This window comes from Crocodylus porosus, unplaced genomic scaffold, assembly GCF_001723895.1.
Source record: "Crocodylus porosus isolate Cpor-Errol unplaced genomic scaffold, CroPor_comp1, whole genome shotgun sequence".
NCBI lineage: Eukaryota > Metazoa > Chordata > Crocodylia > Crocodylidae > Crocodylus > Crocodylus porosus.
The window spans coordinates 106,445,442-106,458,937 of record NW_017728906.1 but is presented as its reverse complement, the minus strand read 5'-3'; the positions used below and the strand labels follow the sequence as shown (position 1 = coordinate 106,458,937).

The 13,496-nt window shown below is 44.6% G+C and overlaps 1 protein-coding gene across 5 annotated transcripts in view; it reads right to left on the bottom strand.

The window, feature by feature from the left end:
- Nucleotides 1–13,496, bottom strand: part of STK24 (serine/threonine kinase 24) — a 159,413-nt gene that overhangs the window by 25,044 nt on the left and 120,873 nt on the right. For all 5 annotated transcript variants that reach the window (XM_019529726.1, XM_019529727.1, XM_019529728.1 and 2 more), the window contains 2 exons: nucleotides 11,413–11,598; nucleotides 1,562–1,707 (listed from right to left, as the gene is read on the bottom strand). In XM_019529726.1, the coding sequence (XP_019385271.1) occupies nucleotides 1,562–1,707; nucleotides 11,413–11,598 (332 nt within the window). The remainder of the gene's footprint in view (nucleotides 1–1,561; nucleotides 1,708–11,412; nucleotides 11,599–13,496) is intronic.

The window sequence follows — 13,496 nt, the reverse complement described above, 5'->3', positions numbered from 1 at the left end:
GGTTCAAGCACCTACATTGAACACCTTCAAGAGTAAATTGGATGCTTATCTTGCTGGGATCCTATGACCCCACCTGACTTCCTGCCCTTTGGGCAAGGGGGCTGGACTCGATGATCTCCCGAGGTCCCTTCCAGCCCTAATGTCTATGAAATCTATGTCACCCCAGATCTGCGTGTGGCATCTGTCTGCCTGCCCGGGCCCCCTTTTCTGAATCCTCCCACCTGACTTCCTGCCCTTTGGGCAAGGGGGCTGGACTCGATGATCTCCCGAGGTCCCTTCCAGCCCTAATGTCTATGAAATCTATGTCACCCCAGATCTGCGTGTGAGGCGAGTGTGGGCTGCTGCTGTGGGCTGGCACCAGAGCTGGTGTTAGGCTCTTCCTGGCAGGGGACTGGGTTGGCCTGCTTGCAGCACGTGGGGCAGCATGAGAGGGAGGTTACAGGTGGGGCATGGGGTATGCAGCCAACCCAAAATTCTCTGTAGGCCTCACAACCCCCCCTTCCAGTGCTGCCACCCACTCCAGGCATAGTCCCAGTGCAACCCACACCCTCCCCCTTCCCACCCCCGAGCTCAGCACTGCCCTGGCCACTGCCCTGGCCAAAAAAAGCCAATTGCCAATCGTCAATTTTCCTTATATCGGTGCTGATCTAATATGAGACCAATGCACCTCTATATTCTACTTTTCCTCTAAAGCAGTCTTGCTTTATTCAGTGCAACAGGGTAGACCTATTCAGGGATACATCAGAACTGTGTAGTGAAGGAAACTGTTAATTATGGAAAACAGCTGCACCATGTGGTTTCATTTGTTGCAAAACTTGGACTGCAGAAAGAGGAGGAATAGTCCCACAGTTATGAGATTGTACCCCAGGAACAGAACTTTCTTCCAGACTTAGATGCCCAATGAGATGATGAACAATTCATTTGGTGGCAATCTTAGGATTGCTGAAGAAGTAATACAGACATAAAGCAAACTATATGGCTTAATAATGACAAAAAAAAGGAATGATAACAGTCAACAAATATACGAAACCTATTCTTTAAATTAATGAATTCTCTCCTTCCCCCAAAAACAACAAAATCGGAACACAGCAGTACTGTGAAACATACTAAGTTGTAAGTCAAGGTTTGAAGCCAAATTATTCACCCTTAAATTTCCACATCAACTCATACACCATACTGGCATGCAGGCATCTAAGGACGTCCCCAGCCAGGCTTCTGCCTCCCCACCACCTCTGCCCAACACCCTAGAGCCAAGCTAGGAGCTCAAACTCCACACCTGGGGACACTTACTTACAGTGCTTGGCAGGCAGGAAACAAATGGGTAGGCGCAAAGCTGAGCTCTAGAGCTGCCCGCCCAGCAAGCACCACTCGCTGCTGCCATTCTGCGCCTGCACCTACCCGCTTGCTTCCTGCCCAGCAAGTGCTGCTCGCTGCTGCCACTCAGCACCCACCCACTCACTTCCTAAAAACTGGTAGCTCAAATAGCCGAGAATATTTCTTGAAAAACCTACTACCCATTCATGCAATTTCAATGCATATGTCAGAGATTCCAAAAACTTACGCATCTGAGTCTTCAGAGCTGGAGTCATCATGACTCTGTTCAGACTTCCACCTCTTGTGTCTATCAATGAGCTCAGTCAGGTAAGATGTTTTCTTTGCATTTCGTAATATAAATTTGTGTTTCAAGAGCTCCTTGGCTGTAGGTCGCTTGAAAAATAAGAAAAGTAAACTGTAAGCTAGTCTAATTTTTACTGCATCTGAAACATGTTGAGATGACTCTCAAAGACTATTGTAACATTTTCTCCCCAGCCTGTTACATTTCTAACAAAAGCTAAAATGAGAAATCTTAATAACTTGTACATCTTCAGCTTCCTCTGCATTCAGATAAAGAATACAGCTTTGATGGCAGAGAACGTCTTGGTCACTACTATAAAACAGCAGGAATTCCATCATGTCTAGGTCTAGGGTAAAATTCTCTAAGATGCTTAAGCGGTTTATGTAATTAAGTTCTACCGAGATGCAGTCTGCCAATTCACTCAGGACAGCTCTCAAAGACGCTCACAATTTTTCCTGGTATAACAGTTGGAATTGCTATACCCTGTTTTTCTAATAGAAGTACCTCTTCTAAGTCAACATCTTGAAATTTTATTCTGGATGGTTCTTGACTCTGAGCTACTTAAGAAAAATCCTCTGCATTTAACTGCAAAGTAAAAGCTGAATCCCTGGAGCTCAATGGATGCCAAAGTCTATAATAATTAAGATGGTAAAAATACCTAAAATAATTAAGTTGGTCCACCACTACAGCCTATTTTTTAAGCATCAATTTTTAATAATTTTCTAAAACCTTGCTTACTCAAATATCTCCAAGAAAGTCTGTTATAAGTTCATGTAGTTAAAAGCCCTTTTTTATCTTGGTTTTTAAAAGCTTGCCATTTATTAACATAGAAAACAGCAAATAAATCAAGTTCTAAAAAATAAATTATTTTCCAGGAACCTAGCAGGGAATTCATACTTTTAGAAAAAGCTAGAATAAAAGAAGATATCCTCAGATGGGTCTTGTGAATTATCAGTGTTACTTCCTTTTTCTGTAGCAGCCAAACAACTGTCTCTCCTTGTAAAAGACTGCATCCTGAAACTCCATACCTGTAACCACATAGAAAACTAGCTCCTAACACTGCCCCAAATCATCAGGATGAAGAAAACGAATATGGAGGTGAAAATATATTCAAACTGAGGAACCAGATACCTCCTTATCAATTCAAGGTCTGTTCCATACCAAATCCTTCCTCGTTATCATCAAACAAGAAATCTGGGATACTGGCAAAAGGAGAAGATATTGCCACAAGTCAAGACAGCAGAGTTTCAAGTGCAAAAAACCAAACAAACATTTAAAAAAAACTTTAGTTTTTGAATTTCATTAACAAAAAAAGTAGTAAAAGTTTCATATCTGAACTTATCATCTTTAGTTTGAACTTTACAAGATATGAACTTTACATGATCTTTATATCTGAACATATGACCTTCCGTCTACTGACTTCATCAGATGATAACAGTGATCATCTTTACTATGTAAATCCACTGCTTACAAAAGCTTATGATCTATGATTTAGTTTGAGCCTTGTTATACATGCACTTCAAGCTGTTCAAATGTTGATCGGTGTTAGTGCTAGCTTGAGTGTGGAATAGACAGACACACCTTAAGACTAAAAACCTTCTCTGACTGTCCACCACCTACACAGCTCTGACTTGCCACTACGGGACTGACAAGTAGGAGTTAGTTACAGCTGAGTTGCCACTAGGGGGCTGGTGAGCCAAGACAAGCTTCTATCCCATCTCTAGGTGGAGTATGAAACCTGCTGTGGGGCAGGGCTGTAAGATGAAGCTGGGAGATGGAGAGTTAATAGGATGGGTGACATAAGCTTCGAAGAGCAATATACAAGCATCAAAGAGCAATACACATCCTCAACCAGCAGGATGCGGTCAGAGGGGCAGGCTGAAGTGCTCTGGGTCAGGATACGGGGGGGGGAAGGGACTTTACAGTGGGGGTCTACTACAGACCTCCCAACCAAGAGGAAGAGCTGGACCGCGAATTCTTGGGTCAGCTTGCAGATGTACTTAAGGCAAGGGATGTAGTTGTCATAGGTGATCTAAATTACCTGGACATCTGCTGGGAGGAGCAGTCAGCCAGGTCTGAGAGCTCACGGAGGTTCGTGGGTGAGATACAGGACATCTACTTAACCCAAAAGGTGCACAGTCCTACCAGGGGGAATGCCCTGCTAGACCTGGTCCTGGCCACAGGTGACAACCTGGTGAGGGGACTCCAGGTCCTCGACCACCTGGCGATAGTGATCATCACTTGCTGGAATTCACCATCCAGCACAGGGTGTCAAGGGCCTGCAGCAAGGCAGTAGCCTTAGACTTTAAGAGGGCCAACTTCAATGAGCTGAGATTAGTGGGGGAGGCACTGGGGTCCTGGAGAGTAGGGGAACTGGGTGCCCAAGATGAGTGGTCATTCCTTAAGGAGACTATACTCAGAGCCCAAGGGGTGACAATCCCAACAAGAAGCAAAGGAGGCAAGAGTGCCTAAAAGCCCCCCTGGCTCACCAAGGGCATTTGTGAATGCCCGACTGCCAAAAAGGAGGCATACACCCAGTGGAAGGGAGGGGCAATCACCAAAGAGGAGTATACCTCTACTGCTCAGGTCTGTAGGGAGGGCTGTTAGGAAAGCTAAGGCAGATACTGAGCTAGGGCTAGCATCAAGGATAACAAAAAGTCCTTTTTTAAATACATAGGGTGAATGAAGAAGGCCCCGGGTAATGTGGGGCCTCTGCAGGATATGCATGGCAATCTGGTGGTTGCACCAGAGGAGAAAGCAGACCTCTTTAACAATTTCTTCACCTCTATTTTCCTGTGTAGGGACAGGGACTCCCCTACCGAGATTCAGGACGAACTCAGGAGAAACTCTGCCAACCCGAGGGTCAGAGAACTTCTGGAGGGGCTGGACAAGTTCAAATCAGCAGGTCCAGATGCCCTCCACCCAGGGTGTTGAGGGAATTGGCAGGGGTTATCATAGGGCCCCTGGCATGGCTTTATGAGCACTTGTGCCAGATGACTGGAAGAGGGCCAACATGCGCCCCATCTTTAAAAAAGGGAAGAGGGAGGACCCAGGCAACTAAAGACCTGATAGTCTTACTTCAATCCTGGGGAACCTCTTTGAGAAGATTATCAAGGAGCACATGTGATGGGCAAGCAGCAGGGATGATGCTCAAGGGCAACCAGCACGGTTTCATTAGGGACAGGTCCCATCAGACCAATCTGATTGCCTTCTATGATCAGGTCATAAAATCACTGGATGCCGGTGTCATGGTGGATATAGTCCTTCTGAAGTCCAGAAAGACTGTCTCCCACCCCATTTTCATTAAAAGGCTAGGTGACTGTGGCACTGATGCCTACATAGTCAGATGGATTGCAAATTGGCTGAGGGGTCATACTCAGAGTGGTGGTGGACTGGTCATTTTTGACCTGAAGGGAAGTGGGGTCCCCCAGGGCTCAGTCCTTGGGCCCACACGGTTCGATTTCTTTATTAGTAAATTGGACAACAGGGTGAAAAGCAGCCTGTTTAAATTCACAGATGACACCAAGATTTGGGGTGAGGTGGGCATGCTAGAAGGGAAGGACAGATTACAGCAGGACCTAGACAGGTTACAAGGGTGGGCAAAAGAAAATAGGATGGGATTCAATACTGACAAGTGCAGGGTGCTGCACTTGGGCAGTAGGAACCAGCACCATACCTACAGGCTAGGGAACTCCCTTCTGGAAAGCAGTGGCTGAAAGAGATCTTGGAGTCATTACTGCATCCACAGATGCATCACAAGCAGGGCCAAGAAGGTGATCCTCCCTCTCTATGAAACACTGGTCGGTCACAGCTGGCATACTGCATCCAGTTCTGGGGGCCGCACTTCAAGAGGGATGTGGACAGCATTAAGAGGGTCCAAAGGAGAGCCATTCACACAATCAGGGGACAGCAGGGCAGAGCCTATGAGAAGAAGCTAAGGGACTTTAACTTGTTCAGCCTTTGCAAGAGAAGGCTGAGGGGGGACCTGGTGGCCATCTATAAACTTACTAGGGGGGATCAGCGCAGTTTGGGAGAGACCCTGTTCCCCCGAGCACCTCCCAGAGTAACAAGGAATAATAGCCATAAGTTGCTAGAGAGTAGGTTTAAACTAGACATTAGAAGGCCACAGTCAGGGCAGCTAGGATCTGGAACCAACTTCCAAGGGAAGTGGTGCTGGCTCCTACCCTGGGGGTCTTTAAGAGGAGGCTTGACGTTTACCTGGCTGGGGTCATTTGAGGTATTAATTCATAGATTCAAAGGCTGTAGAATCGGAAGGGACCACAATGGATCATTGTGTCCAATCCCCTGCCCCTGGCTTGTGTGAAGAGCTCCAAGAGTCACCCAAAATTACCATGCAACAAAGCCCTTAGTCTATAAGGTGTGAATCTACCCTGACTTCTGCCTCACTACCAGTAAGCTCATGTTGATTGTCTCCCTAAAAATATGAGCTTGAGCTTTAAGCATGTGGGCAAAAGTAATGCTTATGTTTTCAATACACTTTACACAGAAAAAACAGAGCCACCGCACAATGCACACTTAATAGAACAGAATGGCCATCAACTCCATATTCAATATGAAGTGAATTAATCCATTAACTGTTAACTGTTCCTCACACTCTGTCCTGCATTCTTGAAGCCAGTCCTGCCCTGTAAGTTTCACCCCACATGTATGTCTCTATGCAGCTTTCCAGGGAAAGTCATTTTAAAACTGTAACATGAGGCAGAGAATGTGGGAGGTCCCAAAGCAACCAGCTCCTGGTATGAAGCAGCAGGGACGCCCAAGCCTCCACACATACAGCTAGTCACCTTCTGTCTTGTTACCACCACATGCAGTTAGGTAGCATGCAAGTGAGTACAGGCACGGGCTATGCAGGTGAGGCATTCAGAAAAACTAAGACATGAACTGTGAGTTGGGTGGAGAGCAGCAGTGGGCAACTCAGAAGCTGGAAACACCTGGGAACCTCTCTAACCCTTTGATATACCCCTCTCAACTGAGCCTGAGACACTACTACCCAAGATCAGTAGCAGAGAGGCGAAACTGACACAGTAGCTTTCTAGGTCAGCAGTCAGAAAAGCTGGGAAGTTCTTGGTGGGGGGGCAGACCCCTGGGATCCACATGGGTCCCCAACACCTGGTAACCCCTCTAGAGGAACCTGGAGAAATTCTGGGCACTGAAACCCGAAAGGCATAACTGTCTGGGTACTCTACCACCTCTTGGCAGCCTAAGAAGTAAGGATTATACTTAGAGCCCTTAGCAGTGTATGTGTCTTGGGACAACTATGAGCCGATTCCCCATCAGTTACACACTTGGTAATATTCAAGTGTTATGTCTGTCCACACCATCAGGTCAGTCAGGACAACTTGTGGGTAAGAGAGGTCAGCATTACAGCTCAATTCCTTCACACAGAAGCAGTCATTCTGGGAATAAGGAAACCTGTCTCAGAACCAGAGAGACAGCCAGGTTCTGGGTAGGTATGGTATACTGTTTAGTGCAGACATTAAACAGAGGCACGGTGAAGCACTGAACACAGAATACTGATGTAATACACGTGCAAACACAAGAGCATGCCCTGGATGCAATCTGATGCCACTGTATGCTGCAAGAGCAGAAGCGTGCTATGAAAAATAGATGGAATTGGGCCTCAGCTGTGCTGGCCCTGTACGCTGGGTTTGGACCCATAGATCAGTGAGTAAAATGTGCCAACAGCTTTAATCTGGAAAAAGGCATGCCCCAGCTATCAAAAGTTTGGAAAACGATGTGCAAAAAAACAATCAGCACCCTTCTTTGTACCTGCAGACAGCTGAAAAGAGAATCAATGATACTTCAAAATGAGAATCTGATCAGGCCTCAGATGTTATGAAAGCCTCATGACTATACCACCAGTAGAATTAGACTGATAACAAAAGTCCAGTTCAAAACAGAATTCTTAAGTGCTAGGAAAGCACGATCAGTCTACCTGTAGGCATTTTTACAAAGCAGCTAATTGCTGTGGAGAATCCAAACAGCAGTATTATATCCTGGGAGTGGGTGGGCTTACTGACAAAACTTCGAAACTTCTCCTGTCAGTAGAATGAATAGCTATACAGAAGTATTCATTATGTAAGCCAGGCATCATGATGAACCAACGCTGAGCCTGGAGAAAAAGACCACTAGAAACAAGTGTTGCCAACTTGAATTTAAGGTCACGGATTTATTTTCTGGTCTCCTCCAGCCTCAGGTAGATTAGAGACTTTTTTTTAAAATCTGGGACAAGGAAATGTCAATATTCTCAGGTATTTCCACACCACCTCCTCTACAGCGCCCAGAAGAAACCAAGCTACTTTCACAGATAAAAAGGCTTTTCTCAAAAGGGACAGGAGAAGAGGTAGTTAATTAACAGAACTGTTCAGACCAACTCTGGGCAATGAGATCCTGTCCCCCATTTGTCAACTATGGAAGCTGCCAAAAGCCAAATGGAACATGACAAAGCAGATCCCAAAAGGTAGGTGTAGATAGATCTCCCACTGGCTCTGTTGTAACTCTCAAAACTTTTGTCAAGTTGACTGCCTCTGAAAAGCCATGAGACAGGTATCTCCTAGAATGCCTGGGCTTCTTTTATGGCTGATACATCCTCATCCATGTTGAGGTTGATACTTTTAAGACTTCAATGTCTGGAGTCAATATTTAACTCCCTAGAAATGTTTGGTGTAGCTTTAAGTTCTTCAGAACAGGTAGCTTCTTCATTTGTCTCCCAATCAAAGAATTCTGTCTTTTTAAGAGAATAAAGTACGCTACCATCCTCTGTAGTTTACACGGTATGTCCATCACAGAATAACAGCTTTGGCCATTGTAGCAGGGCACTAAAATGTGCCTGCTCCTTTAAGGCTGAAGCAGCCTAGCCAGCAGAGCTCCGCAGCTGGGGGTTGCCATAGTAACACCTTAAGGTAATTGGGTAACACCTGCAGGAGTCACATGACCAGAAGGAGGCAGGGTTTTGGGACATATATGCTTAGGGCTGAAGATAGCAAGGCGCTCTCTCTCTGGCAACCACCAGAGAAAGACCCCCTGCATGTGAAAGCTGCCTGAGAACCGGTGCTGCCTGCTTTGCTACTCAAGTGCTGAGAGACTTCAGGAACCTCCCAGGTATTTAAGCTATGTGGCATGCTGTATTAAGGGTGTACCCCTAATGGGGGCATAAGCATCGTTGCTATTGATAATACTTACGTTTTAGCCTAGAGGCTTTTGTTTGTGTTTCTGTTTACATCAGACAACTGGGATGAGGCTATAAGAGGAGGTTTGGAGGTCTCATTAGTGCCGGGAGAAAAGGTCCCAGATTTTGGGTAGAGTTAGGGACAGGCAGAGAGAGAGAGAGATGGAGTCGTGGAGAGCCCTAGTGCCAGAAAGGCACAGATCCAAGGATGCAGAGAGCCTTAGAGCCAGAGAGGCTCAGATACAAGGGTGCAGAAAGCCCTAATGCCAGAGGGGTGCAGACACAAGGGAACAGGGAGCGCCAGAGGGACTGGGAAACAAGGGTGCAGAAAGCCCTAGAGCCAGAGGAGCACAGATACGAGGGTGCAGAGAATCTAGTGCCAGCAAGGCGTGGATACAGGGGCGTAGAGTCCAGCATCGGAGAGGCACAGAAGTGATAGATTGTAGTAACATCTGTGAGGCTTGGTAGTAACATCTGTGAGGCTTGTGACACAAAAAGGGAAGGCAGGAGTCATGTATAAACCCTAGACATTGGGATATTAAAGGGGTAGCCTCTTGCCTAGAAATAACTTATTCACTACATCAAAGACATGACAGGCAAGATAGGTGGGCAGACTGCCCAAACATGAGCAGTCCGCTGCGACAACCAGCCTTGACAGACACACCTGTTACAGCCATCAACCTTACAACAACTAGCATCAACATTCATGACCATCCACCTTTTCTAGGTACTTTTTATTTCATCCCTGGAATCTGGTAGAATTTTTTTTTTTTTTTTTAAAGGACAGGGATAGCTTTGCCCTAGATCAGTTAAAACTGTACTTAACAATTCATCACCTGAAGCTGTGACAAGGCTGATAATCATGTCTTTCATCAAAATAGATCCAATTTCTTTGTCCTTATTTGTGCTCATACTGGGCTCAAACTCCTCTTGCATTTAAAGACCCTGACTTAGGTAGGCATCAAGATACACAAAACCTTCTGGCAGCACCCGATACCTTTGTCTGTGTGCTTTGAGGTGGAAGGAAGGGTTTTGCCAAAGTCCTGTGACTAGTTCTCGGAATTCTGACCAGTATCTCTGCAGCTTGAGACAGGAAAACCTGAAAGGCTCAAAATATCCTCTACCATCAGGTTTAGTGCAGGTGTTATTATCATCTCCTGCAGTAAAGAACTTTCCTCGGAAGACAACTGTAAAGGAACAACAACAACCCTCATATTTTCTGTTCTGGTCTCGTCAGCCTACAGCCAGTGGAGGGGGTCTAGCTAGGGAGGTTGGCAGGGAGTTTTATCTTCTTTTACTGACTGTGCAGAAGTAAGATTACACAAGGAAAGTGGTCTGCGATAAGGTTAAGAGGGCCCACGTGATGCATCTGGCTGAGACTGGAGCTCCCAGGACCATTCCCAAACTAGCTGGGACAGAACTCTGGGGCCTCTACACTACATTCACTGGTTCACTAATCCTGATGGTAGAGGATGTTTGAACAGTAGATGGAATGGGATTGGGTTGATGTCAGTAAGAAGGTAGAAATGGTGAGAAGTATATTTCCTCACTGAGAGGTGGCAAAGAATCAGGACCAGCCACACCTCTGCAAAAGATACAGATGCCTCTATGGCCTACTAATTTCTGCTAGACTCCATCATGGGTATAGGTACCAAATCAATGCAAGGCTTCTTGTTTTACCTGAACGTACAATTAGGCTCTCACATCCTAAAACAGCACATGAAACCATGCAGGGCTAGGTACCTATGATCTTAACAACAAATATAAACAGTTTTTCCACACAATCTTTCCACTGTATCAAATGTTAATCTGTTACCAATAAAATAACGTTGACACAAATTCAACATTACCGTTTGGCACTCAAAAAAAAGCAAACAAAGTGAGTCATAACAAATAAAATAGTTTTATATGAAATAGGCCCCTTCTCAGCAAGAGCCATTTAAGATTCCTAATCATTAACTAAGTAAACTGAAATTACTTAAAAAGCCAAGTTAACACAAATAACTGAAAATGCACTCATTATTTGCAATAGCTTAGGCAAATGTTTTCATGACAATGGAAAATGAAAAACACCGAACACATGGGTGATCAGGGCTCTATGCTTGGGTGATGACAACGACTAAAAGATAAGCAAAGAAGAATTCAGCAGTTTACAGATAACCTTTTCAATTCACTTGCAAAAACAGATTTAGTGTCAAATAAAAAAAATCATAAACATTTTAAAAAGGTGCTGTATTTAGATTTAGGCTTTTAATCTAATCAACCTGAAAGTTTCTCTCAGGATAAAAGTTCTCTTTGGTATACACAGACATACTGCAGAAAAGGGAAAAAAAATCTCTAAATGACTGATTATATTCTCATCTAAACTCTACAGTACGTATGTTTTAGCAGCAAAGCTTTTGCTGCTTTAGTTAGCATTACATCATCACTTTAGAGAGTAATTCCGCTTTAAAATTCATCTCTTTTTTTCGTTCATTTTTTTTCTGGCTATGAACAAAGATTTCTACTCTGAGTGTAAAGTTTCTTCTGAAGATTTCAATCAAAATGCTTAAAGTGTTTTACTATGTTGAAGTTTGTATGAAAACCAAAATACATTTCTAAAACTCACAAAGCTTGGCTCCTTATTCAGGCAGGCCTCAACAAATTCTTTGAGGGATTTGCTGAAGTTTCCTTCCAACGTTGGTGGACTGTTCTTTGGAATGAGGAATAAAACCTTCATTGGATGCAACTCTGAATGAGGTGGTTCTCCTTTTGCAAGTTCTATGGCTGTTATACCTAATGACCAGATATCCGCCTGTAACATAAATAATCTTTACAGATATATGAGGTGGAGTTGGGGGAAGAGAAAGAAATTTATCTAGTCAAATACTGCTTTCAAATCTTTTTATAGCAGATTGACAAAAATAAAATCACATACACACAAATAAATCTGTAGGTTACACTGTACCTGCTTCCAAGATGCATTTTGTGTTTTCTAGCACAGATCAGAGTACCATATTTATTCAAACCAAAAACCAGTCCAGAGTTAGAGTAGCAGTTGCTAATCTGCCCATGGCATCTACCTCCCACAGCCTCTGCTTCTTCCATACCTCTTCTACCTGCAGCCAGCCCCCTGCTACTGCCTCTCCACCACTACTTATCTTCTCATCCCAACTGCAGTTGCAGCTGGAGCCCTGTTCCAGGCCAGGGCCTGAAACATAAGATGCCTCTGGCCTCAATCTGGTCATGCAGCAACAGCAGCTCTGGACAGCCGTGGGTCTGGGGCTGCCACAACTGTTGCTGCATGGCTGGGCAGTGGCTAGAGACAGCATGTGCCCTATGTTCTGTGTCCCAGGGTGGAGCAAGGCCCCAACCAGAACCGGAGCTGCAACAGGAAGGCAAGCAGTGGCACTGCAGGGGTGGGGGGGAGGCAGAGGGGGAGCCAAGTGGGAGGCAGGCAAGTGGTGGAGAGGGGACAAGTGGCAAGGCATAAGGTGCAAGGGGGGCTGGGCAGGACAGGGGTTGTGGCAGGTGCCAGGGAATATGGGCACTGAAGGGGAACAAGCAGCAGGTGGGGCAAGTGACATGGGGACAGCCAGCAAGGGCAGAAATGAGGCCACCTGACTCCTCTGCAGCTTGCTGCCCCTCTGCCCTGAACTGCTTGCCTCACTGCCATGGGGGGTGGGGAAGGGGGGGAAGCAATGCATTTAAAAACGCAACCCTCCAAAAATTATATTCTAAATTTTAATAAATTATGCATTTTCCATATCTAGAATCTAATGATTTGGGGGTTGTCTTAAATTCAAACTAGTCTTTGATTAGGGTAAATACGGTAGTTTGAACAAAACACAAAATTATGTCTAATTTTATGTTTTCTGGAGTTTTTTAATGAAAATATGGTAGAGTCAACCTCTTCATTGGAACTGTGTTCCTACTCTTCATGTAATACATAAAATCACAACATACTGAAGTCACTGAATAGTCTTTTACTTAAAACTACTGCATTACAACTGATGTTTCCCACCAGACCGTGACACCAGAATTGATTCAAGTTAGAGAATATCACATAGGTCCAATTGATTGATTTTGGAACCATCCTTTAAAAGAGCAAAGATGTGATGGTTGCGCCTAAGTACTACAGAGCTGAATTTCATTTTATGTTATGGTTAATAAGAGTTAAGTTTATAATGTGGCATTTTGTGGCAATTATATTCCCATGGAAATTTTTTATGATATTGTCTCAAGTTAACAGTCACAGCAAAACAAAAATCTTTATATAGTTATCCAGGCAAGATGCAATTCAGTGCAAACCCCATAATATAAACACAAGTTGTGACATGATAGATCCATAATCACAAGCACAAAACTGATAACGCAACCACATGAAAGAGTCCAGTTCTAATATTAACGCCAATATATTTACTATCACTGTTTCTGAAATAATTAGATTCAACCTGCACCATTCCCTGAAGATTAAGAGAAGCCAGACCCAGACTACAGAGAAGCAGAAGTGAGTGCAGAGTCAAGGATCCCTAACAGCAGACACGATTCTCCACCTTCTCAAGTTAGGGGACTGCAAGACTACTTAGTTTCCTAGTTTCTAGGGTCGGAAGGGACCCGAGCAGATCATCTAGTCCAACCCCCTGCCATGGCAGGAAAGAGTACTGGGGTCAAATGACCCCAGCAAGATGTTCATCTAACCTCCTCTTAAAC